The following is a 13,095-nucleotide window of genomic DNA, read 5'->3' as shown; positions in this document are numbered from 1 at the left end:
AAGGTCATGTTTCAAGACCATTTAATGGCAAAGTCAGGAGTAAATCTACACCCACAAGGCTCCTTTTCAGTACCCCCAACTGGTGGGACTTTGAGGTCTGAGCAATCTTGTTTAATCACAGCGATTCTCAAAGATTTGAGGCCACAGTGGTCTGGCGGAAAAGAACAATACCCCTCGTCTTCCCTTTGCGACAAAGGCATCTCTGTCTACAGAAAAGTCCTTTAGTGGTTCTCAAATTAAACAAAGTTAATTTTAAATTTACTTCGACTTAAGAGAGCCCTAGCAGGGCTCATTTATAATACAGCTTGGTGGGAAATAAGATTAACACTTTCCTTTGGCTTGCTGCTACAACACATGTTTGTTTAACATGTTTGCTATATTTCAACGGAATAAATTATATCTGCGAGATATTAAGGTCTGGATAATAAGTTTTGATGTGATGGTGTTTTACTATTTACTCCCTTTTCTGGGCAAAGAAGAATGTTTCAGAACCACAGATTTATAGAAATGCTACTTGGAAGGCGTCTTGGAAATATATAAGTCACTTATTTTACAGATCAGAGCCAAGAGAATCATCCATTCAAAGAGTCAGGCAAGTGGCAGAAAGGCCACACGGATACCAGCGTTCCCTCGGCCTGAGCTCGGCCGCTCAGAGCGCTTCTGGGTCTGAAGTACTGAGTTCGCCTTTCCGTGTGTAAAGCGTGGGTTTAGTGCAGTAGCAACTTTCAAAGTCGTTCCATGACATCCTGAGTTCACGTCCTGGCCAGTAAGCCTGAAAGCTGCACCCACACACAGTACTGTAGGAGTCTGTTAGGGAACGTCCCAGAAGTGCGGGTACCATTCTGTCCCTCGGCCACTCAGGGATGGCCAAGGTAGGAAGAATGACAGCAAGGAGCTAGGAGGGTAGTGGCAGCAAGGGGCCTCGCCTGTGAGGATGACGTCGCTAGATCAACCCGCTCGCCACCTCCTGGCCCGTGGCTCTTGTGTGGTGTTGTGACCTCAGCGTGACGGCACTGGGTGTCAGGACAGGCCCGATGCCTCAGAGCGAGGTTTTTGTTTCCTGTTCTTTTTTAATGGTGGCAACTCCCTCCTCACTGAGGTCAGCTCTTGGAGAGTTGGGGGCTCCCGTTTTGAGGCTGTTGAAATGAAAGTTCTCAGAGTTCTCTCTCTACTGTCTTTGAGGCGCGACGGTGCCATGATGATGAGGGCCATAAACCACATGGATGGATAAGCATCCTGAGGTATCAAGGAGTCTTGAGATGGCCAAAGCAGGAAATGGCACACTTGGCCTGCTATGGCTTCCGTTACTGGGCTCATTCAAATCACGGTCCTGTAATACCATTATCATATTTAACCTTTGGAAGAGGACTACCATCCGGTATGAATGGAAGCGTGACCCACTGGTCTCCCCACGTTACGTACCGTGGAGGCTGCTCTAGGACCTTCAGCAACTATCAGAGTTTTCAGAGCCTCCGCTGTCCAAACTGGGTTTAATATTCAGGATCACCCTGACGCAACCTGGCCAGCTGCTGGGCCCCACTTCATCTGTCTGTTGGTGTTTCTTCTCATCTTCAGACTTCCATTCTGCCTTCTTCACTTTGAGCTGCCCTCCTCCGAGTCGTCACGGAGGAGTTGTGTAGTCATCCCATTATTCGTGCCTCGTGTCCATCCAATGTAGTGGAGTTGTGTTCACAGTTTTAAGAAGCCACATTTTTCAGTGAAGAGAAATTGCCTGCCTCATTCCTTCGGTCTCTCTTTCCTTTCTTCCTGTATTCATTCATCATTAATTACGTCAGTAGCACTGTTTCTCGTGACAAGGAATATGCAGAGCAAATACAGAATACGGTCTCTGAAGGCAAGATGTCCAAACATAAACAGGATGATCGCATATCCTGGTTTGTTCAGGATGGTTCAAAATGCCTGTTTTCCAGGTGAAATGGTTAACAGTACCATTCTCACTCTCAAAAGTGTCATGGTTTGGGAAACAAATGATACTGTCATCTTCCACAGAAACCATGAGTAGCAAAGTGAAGGGTTAAGCTTTATAAACGCTAAACTAGATAAAGGTAACATGTGCTGTAGGAATGCAGGGGAAACAAGAAATCAGTGCAGGCTGGAGCAAATCTCATGGCAGAGGTCCTGAGATGTGGCTAGACCATGAAGAGTGGGATTTGTTTAGGGAGAAGAGACCAGAGCATCGCAGCCCTGGGCACACGGCGTAACTCACAGTCCACAACGAGAACGTGATGCGTGAGGGACAGCGTCAGCGCCGGGCTGGTTCACCAGGTGGGAAGGAGCGCTCGGACACGTAGTTGCAAGGAGGGGAGAAACCCAGTTATGGCGAGTCTGGAAAAGGCCAGAGTTTGCACTTGATTTACTGGGCAAAGAGGGGCCAGGTGGGGAACCGTCAGGAAACGTTATGTTACAAGCGTTACAGCGTGCACTCAAGGGGGGAATGCAGGGCGGGAAGGCTATTTACAGAGATTTTTGCAGAGCGTCAAGGGCAAGGTGGTGCCCAGCTGGATTAGGAGGGTGTCAGAGAAGCCAGTGGCGAGGGAGCAAGGCCAAAAAGAACCCGCAGGGCTGGGTGAGGAGTGGGGACCAGCAGCAGAGGCAAAAAGGGACTGATGAGGATTCTGAGCTTTCAGATGTAGAAAGCAGAGTGTAGACGCCTCTGGGGTGTTCTGTTAGAAGCCCGGGGCCACCGTTCAGGCTGTGTGGTTAACGAGGACACACATGACTCTTTCAAAGAAGGCCAGGCAGGCCTCAAGCCCTGCACCTGAGCTGGAATGTCTTGCATGTTTTAGTCCCTCACTTGCTCTGGCTTCTGTGCACACTTCTTTTTTTTTATTTTTTTTATTTATTTCTAGGAGAGAGAGAGAGACAGCGTGAACAGGGGAGGGTCAGAGAGAGAGGGAGTCACAGACTGAAACAGGCTCCAGGCTCTGAGCTGGCAGTCAGCACAGAGCCCGACGCGGGGCTCGAACCCATGAACCGCGAGATCATGACCTAAGCGAAAGTCGGACGCTTAACCGACCAAGCCACCCAGGCGCCCCTACACACTTCTAGTTAGGACCGGCCCCCACTTTGCTGCACGTGGCTAGGCTGACGGTGGGGGTGGTGAGCAAGAGGTGCCGTGGGATGTACTTAAGACACAGTATACTGGATTGACTCGGTGATCAAAGGGAGGGGTTGATGAGGAGAGGCTAAGGTTCTGAGAAATACCAGGAGCTGACTGTGGAGGAGCGTCAAAATCTAACCAGGAGCCTGATGCGGGAAATAAAGGCCTGGAAACACAGTCAGGGTAACAGGAGACTTGAGTGCGGGGAGCAGCCCCTGGGAAGACCAGCTACTTCCGAGAGGCAACACCTCTCTCTTCTACGGGTGCTTTTAACAGGACAGACACGGCCACGCTTGCTTTTAAACAAAGATGTCTTAAAGGCAGCCAAAATCGATGACCGCTCTCAGTTCAATTTTAAATGAAAGTCTATGGATTTTCAAGGGGTTTTCTTAATGGAAGCTGACATATTATATCCTTAGTTTTTTTCTTTCTCTCCCTTTTTCTCTCTCTCTCTCTCCCTTTTTTTTAAATGTTTTATTTATTTCTAGGAGAGAGAGAGACAGCATGAGCAGGGGAGGGTCAGAGAGAAAGGGAGTCACAGACCGAAACAGGCTCCAGGCTCTGAGCTGTCAGCACAGAGCCCGACGCGGGGCTCGAACCCACGAACCGCGGGGTCATGACCTAAGCGAAAGTTGGATGCTTAACCGACTAAGCCCCCCAGGTGCCCCCCGCCTTTGTTTTTTTTTTTTTGGTGGGCTAACTTATCATCAGCCCACGGTACTACAGGGACTGTACATACTCCAGGATCACTTCCTTACGCACCTTTAGGGCAGAAATTCAAGCAAGTGTCAGTTCCTGCATCTCTCAGATTTTTGAGGCCTACCTCGTATGAGATTGTCAATGGCCATTCATGGAACTGAACTGACACATGTGCCAGGTGACAGGCACCAAGGAGAAAAGCAATGAGGACTATAATTTGACCACTCTGGACTTCTCATACCATTCTGCTTCCCCGTGACGTTACACTTTGATGCTGTGGTGGGGGGGAGGCGTCTGGGATCAGCCAGTCTGTTGTGGGATCTACTGAAAAAGGAGATGGGCTACGCAGAAAACAACTGCTTTCTGTTTTCAGGGTCCTGGCTGGCCCGTATAGTGCCACTGTGCAAACCGGGAAGGTACCCTTTCCTCAGGACATTCTTACTTGCGTCTGCCGGAAAACTGTCATCATAAATAAACACATCAACAATGTCAACAACGGGGACAGGGTGCCTGTAACACCGCGGCCCTGTTTGTGCTACAGAAACTGATCTCTTTCGGCAGGAGGCTGTCTTTGTCAACCTTAGCAGGGGTGTTAAAACGCAGGTTTGGTAAGAAGTCAGTGGCCGGGAGTCAGAGTTGAACCCTTGCAAATTAACCCACGGCTGGTTCCTACCCATTACATGAGAGGCTGCATGAAGAGCCCCGAAAGCTGTAACCTTGGTAACAAATCCCCCCCCCCACCTCCATTTGCTCCTTACGTGGAAGGCAGAAGGCTCTGTAATTTTGAGGAGGGCGGAGTTCCTTTTTGAGCTAATGGAAGACCAGGGACAAGGCAGGAACAGACATTTGACTTGCCATGGCCCCAATCCCCCAAATTCTGGTTCATCAGGTCCGGAAGCTCAGGAAGAAGCTTTAAGAAGCACAGCTTCTGCTTGAACCACCCCCCACCCCCACCCCCTGGGGTAAACTGTATCCGAACCCACATTCACAGAGTTACATGGTTCCAGGTAAACAAACAGGTTGGTGATGATGCAGGGCCCAACAACTTGGAAGAGACTTCAAACATTTCTGGAGGCAGAAGGCTTTCACACCATGCTTTATCTAATATAAGCTTCACTAAACCTATTCTGTAGTTAACCTTTTCCATCCCTGTTGTATGGGATACACTTCTCATCCTTTAAGGTCTAGTTCAGAGTCACCTGTTAGGTGAGGCCTTCTCTTTGACGGCTGTACATCTTCTGTGCTTTCTCCCTTCATTCAGTAACCTGGGCACTTTGACGCTTATTCTGTCTTGGAGGACGGCTCTGTGTGCCTCGGCTCCCTGTTTACATGTCTGAAGGTCAGAGGCCACACCTTTCTCAGCCGTAAGTCACTGGTTCCTGGCTCGCTGTGGGTGGGCACCGAGGCAAGTGCTGTTAACAGAAATTTAATGTCTGCTGATGATTTCTGCGTTTGCGAGGTCAACGATACTGCGAAGGTTCTGGTGTTTCTCATGACTTCTCCAGTCCTGGAGAAGCAGCAAGGACCACGTCTTTCCTGTCACACTGTTGGGTAAAGAAGCTGGCAAAATAAGGGCTCTAAACTTGCGATCAAGGAGACTGGCCGGGAGCTTGCCCACAATGGAGGCCATACTTTCAAGCCTTTAATGAGAAGGCCATAGGGAAAGCTATACAGAATGTGTTCTGGGATCCAGATGTTTGAGTCGTGCTGAAGTCTGGAAGGGCCTTTCTCCCGCCTTGGTAAACTAGGCAGTTATTCAAGGAAGTCCTGGTGACGCACTGCAGGCATGTCTGAAACCAGGACCTTGCATAACACAACCGACACAAACAATTTTGCACCCCGGAGGTTGAAAAGGATGAGAGGTGTTGACATGTGCTGTCTTCTCGTTTGTTCCAGAAGAGGAGTAGGGCAGCCTTCAGAGAAAGGGTTGTTCTTAAGGCACAGAGGAAGGAGACAGTTTCCCAGGAGGGTTGTTGTATGTTAGAATTGGCCATTGGCATCAGGAGCTCAACGGATCAGATTCTCCAAGGGTCGTGTGAAACCATCTGCCTTGTTCAAAGTTAGATTCCTGGATCTACACCTGTTGAATCAGTCTCTCAGGCTGGGACCAGAAATCTGCATTTTGAACCACTACCTCAGGTAATCCTGATGCATACTAAAATACGAGACCCGCTATAGGATGGGTTGAACCTACAGGGCTCTACACACAGAATGGCCAAGATTCACTATCACCTACTTGTCACCGGGCCTCCATAAAGAGCAGGGAAATACAATCAACAACAAATATGTAAGAGTTACAAAGCCGAGAGACAGGCTAGGTGTGTGACAGAATTATAGGGTTGTTATATATTATTTTGCTGTTATATATTATGCAGTGTGTCCTCTTTTAAGCTGATCTGATATGTTAAAATATGAACAGATAAATTAAGAAATGATTATTTATCCTCCAAAAGGATTCCTGAATTAAAGCATTCATCAGTTGGTTTCAGTTGCCAAGCAGTTCAGCTAAAATTTAATTTACGGACAACTTTGAAAAATTACTTACGTGCAATGTGACTTTCAAGCTCACTGTTTGTGGTCCTATGTACTGGAAGAGTCTGAGAGGTGACTCCCTTCCTTGGGGAAGTGATCACCCTTCTGTTCTCCTCCATAGCATGGTGGGACCAATTAGCACTAGCTTCCGGGGAAGACCTGCCTAGAAGCTAGTGAGTAAACTGAGGTAACCTACCGTTTACCCAGAAATTCACTCTGAATATGCTTTGCATATACAATAAGTGACTGGTCATTTTAGATAATTAGTATGGTGGCTTTCCTGAGGAATTTATAAAGAATCCAAAATGCTGCGTTTTAGGATGGAAATTTCAAGTTGGGACACTTTTCCTTTTTTCCTACCGGATATTCCTCAGGAGGAATGACTTGTGCTAGACAGTGGCTTTGGAGCCAGACGGGCCTGGGGTTAAATCTTGGCTCTGTCACGTACTACCTGCTTATCTTTAAGTAAGTTTACTTAATTTCTCATAGCCTCAGTTTCCTCTCCTGTAAATGAAGATCAAATCCCCAACACAGTAAGGGTATTCAAGTCCAAGCTGACGTTCCCGCCTTGATCTTACAGACAGCTCTCAGGGTACACACAAGTTACTGTCAATAAATAAATAATAGATCAGAGATAAATTCCACGCCAACCATATTAATTTACGTCCATGTGAGGACAAACGGAAAACAGAATGATGACGTGCGAGAAGAATGGGAAGTGAAAGTATTGTGACGGGATTCACACAGACCCCACAGGCCCCCAGAGTTGCTGGAATGAAATGTGAGTTTTTGGTGGTCGGCTGGGCAGAGCCTCTGAGAGGTGATGCCTACTGTACGCTCGGGGTCTCTGATTCTGGTAGAGGCACAGCTCAGTTCCTGAAGGGGCACCAACCCACGAGCTTTCCCTCGCAGGGAGGGTCTGACCCCCAAAGACCACCAGCGCTGACTGCCCTCCAGGGGAACCGCAGGCGCCGGCTGGACAGAGTGAACTAAGTAAACTAAGGAAGCAGTCAACCAGGTCTGTCACTTGGCAGGTATACAGAATTTCCTTTGAATGCAAGAATATTCAAGAATTGAGTAGAGTCTGATAGTACTAAACCTTTCTCAACTAATCACTATGAAGCTGAATTAAAAAAAAAAAAAAAACCAAACCCTAACCCAGGTTCTAAACACTGCTTCACTGTGGGGTGCTTGGGTGGCTCAGTTGGTTAAATGTCCGACTTCGGCTCAGGTCATGATCTCAGAGTTCGTGGGTTTGAGCCCCGTGTCGGGCTCTGTGCTGACAGCTCGGAGCCGGGATCCTACTTCAGATTCTGTGTCTCCCTCTCTCTCTGCTCCTCCCTCATGTGCTCTGTCCCTCTCTCTCGCTCATAAATAAACACACATTTAAAAAATTATTAAAAATTGCTTCACTGAAACTACGTTTTCTGAAGAGCATCAGACCCGAGGATTGTATAGTATTTAGATGACTCTCACTAAGGCAAACTGCCTGCTCTCCTGGCCTCCGATATCAAGAACTAGCTGGTCTTCAGCAGGTTATAGCATGAAGCGAGGAGAGTGCCCCTGGGTCCTGACCTCCATTCTACACTCTGGTCATGGAATCAATTCTGAATTAGATTCAAGATACTAAACCACCCTCAGCACTAAAATCTAAGACTCCACTTAATAAGATTGTAAGTTGCTTCTTTCCAGAGTTAAACTCTGGTGCTTAGGTGACTGTATCTCATTAAAGACCCTTTCATCTTCAATACCTTGCATCATATTTGTAAACGCATTTTTAATGAATTCCCAGAAAGTGTTAACTACCATGAAACAGATGAAAATATGTGAAAAATGTGATCTCTACAAAGAGGCTTATGTTGTTTTCAAGATACTGTCGGGGGAATATTAATTATCACTACAAAGAGCTCTGTTAATAATTCCACAATAAATTCTTCTTCAGTCCATTTCTGTTCTTATTTATAAGCGTTTTATAGATTTTTGTTTGTCTTCCCCCCATTGCTGTTTTAACCAACATAATCACTTCATCTGAAACATATTCAGCCCCTACTGTTATTTTTAGTTCTAATATTTTATAAAATTGGCCAGCCTTTGTATATTCTTAGTTGCAGAACTTTTGAAAGTAATCCAGTATTGGTGCATTATCTCTTAAAGGATAGAGGAAGAAAGACAGTATTTAGTATTTATAATAATCTTGTCAAAGTATGTGGTAGGGGCGCCTGGGGCGTTCAGTCGGTTGGGCGTTCAACTTCGGCTCAGATCATGATATCACAGAATGTGAGTTTGAGCCCCGCGTCGGGCTCTGTGCTGACAGCTCAGAGCCTGGAGCCTGCTTTGGATTCTCTGTCTGCCTCTCTCTGCCGCTCCCGTGCTTGCACTCTGACTCGCTCTCTCTCTCAAAAACAAACATTAAAAAAAAGTTTTTTTAAAGTGTGTGGTGTGGCAGACACCAACAGTAACATGAGTAGCTTTCCCTCTGTTGTATACAAAGAAACCATTTTATCACTTTCCCAGATTACTCAGATTCAGAAGACTTGGGTTGGGGGAAGTAAACACCCCTTTTTATCTCTACCAGTAAGTAGCAAGAACAACCGGCTAGAGTTATATTTTAAGACCTTCAATTACTAGCTACTTCCAAAACCACTTTATATTGTAATATGTGGGTTAATAAACTTCTAGCTAGTGAAAATATGGTTACGTATACAAAGAAAAAAAAGTAGCAAGGAATTAAGAGACTTGTACCCAAATTTATACTGAACTTTGGTTCCCCCCCCCTTTTTTTTTTGCTTTCATTGGCATTTGATTAAAACTGGTAGACATGTATAATATTTTTCATAGCTATCATTTCAAATTGGTTGAGAGAAGACATAAGGATGGGTATTTAGTACCGGAACCATTATGTCAGTAAATTAGGGTCAAAGTCAAGATAAAAAATAAAAACTCACCCAACATGTATTGACAGAAACCCTACTATATATAAAGCTCTCAGTGAAGCACAAAAGGTAATAAAACACATTTAAGATACAGCTTGTCCTCAGGGTGCTTATAAGAAATTATCAGAATAAATCAGATAAAGATGTTCGCTGCCCAGTACAAACAGAATGTCCTTGGAAGAAAGACACATCTGATAGCATGCCCATACTCTGAATGAAGATTTTAGGAAAAAAGAACCAAGTAGTGTAGGAATGTATACAATAACTTCTGAATAGTGGGGTTATGGAGGCCTTTTAGCTTTCCACACGTTCTTATGGTTTGGATTTTTTACAAGCATGTACTATTTTTGTAACCAGGGAAAAAGTCTAGATCAAAATATATGAGTAAACACTGCAAGGAAACAAGTGAATATGCAATATTTGTTGACTTAAGTTGGTGGCTTTTGGTTGGGTTTCTATCCGTTTTAAAGTACTTTTATTGTTTTAATAGAATTTTAATGCCAGATTTAATTCAACAAGAAAAGTGTATGGAAAATGTAAGATCTTTGATTTGAATAATCTGCTTTATTGCGTATGAGGAGGAGAAGTCTCATTACCATTTTTAAAAATGTTTGTTTATTTTTGAGAGAGAGAGAAAAAGAGAGCAAGCATGAGTCGGGGAGGGGCAGAGAGGGAGACACAGAATTGGAAGCAGGTTCCAGGCTCTGAGCTGTCAGCACAGAGCCCAACGTGGGGCTTGAACTCACAAACTGCAAGAATATGACCTGAGCCGAAGCTGGATGCTTAACCGCTGAGCCACTCTGATGGTCCACCTTGTTACCATTTTTATTTCTAGCTAAAGAGTAGGGCTGTGAAGAAAATTACAGCATGTTCTCTATTTCTCTGTGCAGTATGCTTTTGCAAACTATTGTGTGATGTCCAATATCCACTGAAAATGGTAAGAGCAGCCCCTATCACTGTACTTGTAATGACATAAATCATTACCATCTACTATTGGGGTAACTGCTCGACTGTCATTTAAAATGGGACACAGCCATTCATGGTTCCCTAATTTCCAAATACTTTCATACTGTTAATGCACCATCCTGAAAAGAAGTAAATTAAAACAATTCCTGCCAACTTTCAAAGTGTTTCAAAGCTTCAGCCTAAAAAGCGTCATCGGGCTGACCTTCATGTTTCTAGAAGGCTCCAAACATATTAAATTGAAATGAGACCCTTCTTGACTTTAGCTGGTCTCAGTTACGTCACTGACCATTCTTCAAATTCAGTAATCTTGTTTTTAGTGTCACTTCAGGCTGAATCATTCTTTTCAGAAATGACACAGATTGTAATATCTCTGTAGCTCTTTTTATTTCATACAACTCAACTGTCACTTTAAGTGAAAAAATTCTTTTCGAGGACGAGACATTCTCTGCTAGTGACGGCTTGCGTCCTTCTGCCCACCAACGATGGCTGTTTGGGGCTTGCTAACTCCGTTTAAAAAAAAAAATCACAATACTTTGTAAAGTTAATTGTGGGTTTCCAAGTATCTTTAAAGCGCTATTAAATTCATTTACTCATTTTGCAAGATAACAAGAAGCAGGAGTAGGGAGGGAAGGCTCTCTGGGTCCGGTCCAAGCCCACAAGCTGAGCGAGGCTGGGACTGAGGAAGCGAAGAATCCTCATCAGTGATTCCAGTGTAAATTAAGGCCTGATCCTCAAAATCCATTTTCATGGTAGCTGTGTTTATATTTGAGAATTCATTTACATTAACAAAAAGTAACATTTAAATACTTCTAGTACCTGAAATTACATTTATCAGAGTCCAACATAAGGACATTTTAAAGTTAAGAAGTAGGTCTATGATGCAGAACTGGATGTAAATGAACTCCTACTTGCACCTGCCCAGCTACTGAAATGCTGGAGGGAGTGGGGGGGGCGGGGCGGGGGAGACTCATGGTTTCTTTGCATGTAGCTGGCATGACTCTGCATAGAAAACCAGAGGGGCCAGGGCAGGCCAGGAGTGTGGGGAGATACACGGAGTCTACCTTCACAGTGGGGTCCCTGACATTTACACTGTCTTTACAAGGGCACCTGGGTGGCTCAGTGGGTTTAATCTGGCTTCAGCTCCGGTCATGGTCTTGTNGCCTGCCCTGCTCACACTGTCTCTCTTTCTCTCTCTCAGAAATAAATTTAAAAAAAATTTTTTTAAATTAAAAAAAAGTCATTGTTAAAACTTTCTCACTGAGCCTCACTGAAAAGAAAAATAATGAAATAAATAAAGTGTCTTTACAAGCAATGGCCTGGTAAAGCAACTTCCAAACTTGGGAGAGAACTATTTTACTTTATTTTCCAAAAAAGCATCAGAGCCTTATTCTTATTTACAACTAAAAATTTAGGTCCAAATCATATTCTGATGAAGTTCTCAGCTAGAAATTACTAAGAGGAAAAATACTTTCATGTTAAGAGACAATTAAGCAAAACACTTCGTTTTGCTTTTGCCACAGAGCCAACTGGCTCGGAAATGATGATTTTAACAAGCCCACATCACCCTTGAAATACCAAATTCTAGTGATACTTGGGGTGGTGAGTCTCAGAGCCCATACCCGAAAGCCACACCAGTGGGTAAAAACCGCCAAGAGTAAATTAAATTCACCTCCTGTTAGCGGACTACAATTTCAGCTGCGTCTTTACTAAAAGAAGGCAAAGGTCAACCCAGAACCCATAAAATGAAATGATGCAGACCAACCTTTTATTGCACCCACAATATTTTGGTCTAGTCCTTTCCGGTTGTCATTGAGTCCTCTTTTCCTCTTCCCATTGGGTAAGGAGTTGGCCAAAGTCTTGTCATCGAAAAACGCACACACCAGCTTTCTAAACAGAAGGCTTCCTGAGCGAGTGTAGTTTGACAAGATAGAGTCCAGCTGTGATTTAGGCATGAACACATCAAAGCCTTCAGCAAGTTGCACTTCTGGCTACCAAAAAGAACATAAATATTTCATTAAAAGCAACATTTGAAGCATGTGCCTTGGGGCAGATGTGCAGCAAAAGAACATCACTAGCTACTGCAATGTCCACACCCTGCAAACGATATGGTCTTGGCTTTTGTGTGCCAGTATTTTGTGACTTATAAAACCAGTGACTAGTTATTACTCACAAAATAAGATGCTCTAATTCCAGCATTAAGTCTCTTCAAAAGCAATGGAGAGGAGCACGCTGAAAATGCATTCTTGTCCTCAGAAAATAGTCCAGAGAAGGCGGATAATCACAAACTCCTATAATTGTAGAGCTACAGGGGACGGGAGATTTCTGGGTGAAACACCCTCGTTTTTTAAGTGAAGGAACGAAGGTCCAAAGAGATCATAACCAATCGACTTAAAAATCATTTAACTGTGCTCATTGCATTACACTCTTCAGATTACTTTCTCCAGCATTAAATCATTTCATTTCATTTGCCTGTGGATACACGTGGGGCTGCCCCACAGGCCTGTGCTAGTGGTTTCCAGCTGTGGAACTGTATTCTTTTTTCCTCTGGTGAAACCTTATGTAAGCTAATTCATAAAATTAATAAAACCAAAGAGCAGGTGCCCCAGGCAGCTCCGTTCCACCTTGCACCCTTACTTTTGGGAGGAGAATCTGAAGCTATGTCCCAGAGCGCCACTGGAAAACCAATGTTCTAGTCACACTGCTTCCCCATCAGGGATTTTCTGATTGGGATGTTGAAGCAGAAGACAAGGAAGGCGCCTTTCAACTTGGACTTTAAGTCGTGTGATAGAAGCTCAGACAGTAATAAATTCTTGTCTGTCAGCACTCCGTGGATGGGTACAGCTT

At 44.6% G+C, this 13,095-nt stretch overlaps 1 protein-coding gene across 11 annotated transcripts in view; it reads right to left on the bottom strand.

Moving 5' to 3' along the window:
- BEND7 (BEN domain containing 7) overlaps positions 1-13,095 on the bottom strand; it is an 88,445-nt gene that overhangs the window by 32,792 nt on the left and 42,558 nt on the right. For 10 of the 11 annotated variants that reach the window (XM_077758482.1, XM_077758479.1, XM_077758474.1 and 7 more), the window contains exon 5: positions 12,014-12,239. In XM_077758482.1, the coding sequence (XP_077614608.1) occupies positions 12,014-12,239 (226 nt within the window). Of the gene's footprint in view, positions 1-2,264; positions 2,347-12,013; positions 12,240-13,095 lie in introns of those variants that run through there. The other variant, XM_077758481.1, reaches the window with a different exon arrangement.

The sequence above is a fragment of the Crocuta crocuta genome, unplaced genomic scaffold (assembly GCF_008692635.1).
Source record: "Crocuta crocuta isolate KB4526 unplaced genomic scaffold, BGI_CrCroc_1.0 scaffold32, whole genome shotgun sequence".
Taxonomy (NCBI): domain Eukaryota; kingdom Metazoa; phylum Chordata; class Mammalia; order Carnivora; family Hyaenidae; genus Crocuta; species Crocuta crocuta.
The sequence above is the reverse complement of the archived record's forward strand: the minus strand, read 5'-3'. Positions and strand labels throughout refer to the sequence as shown.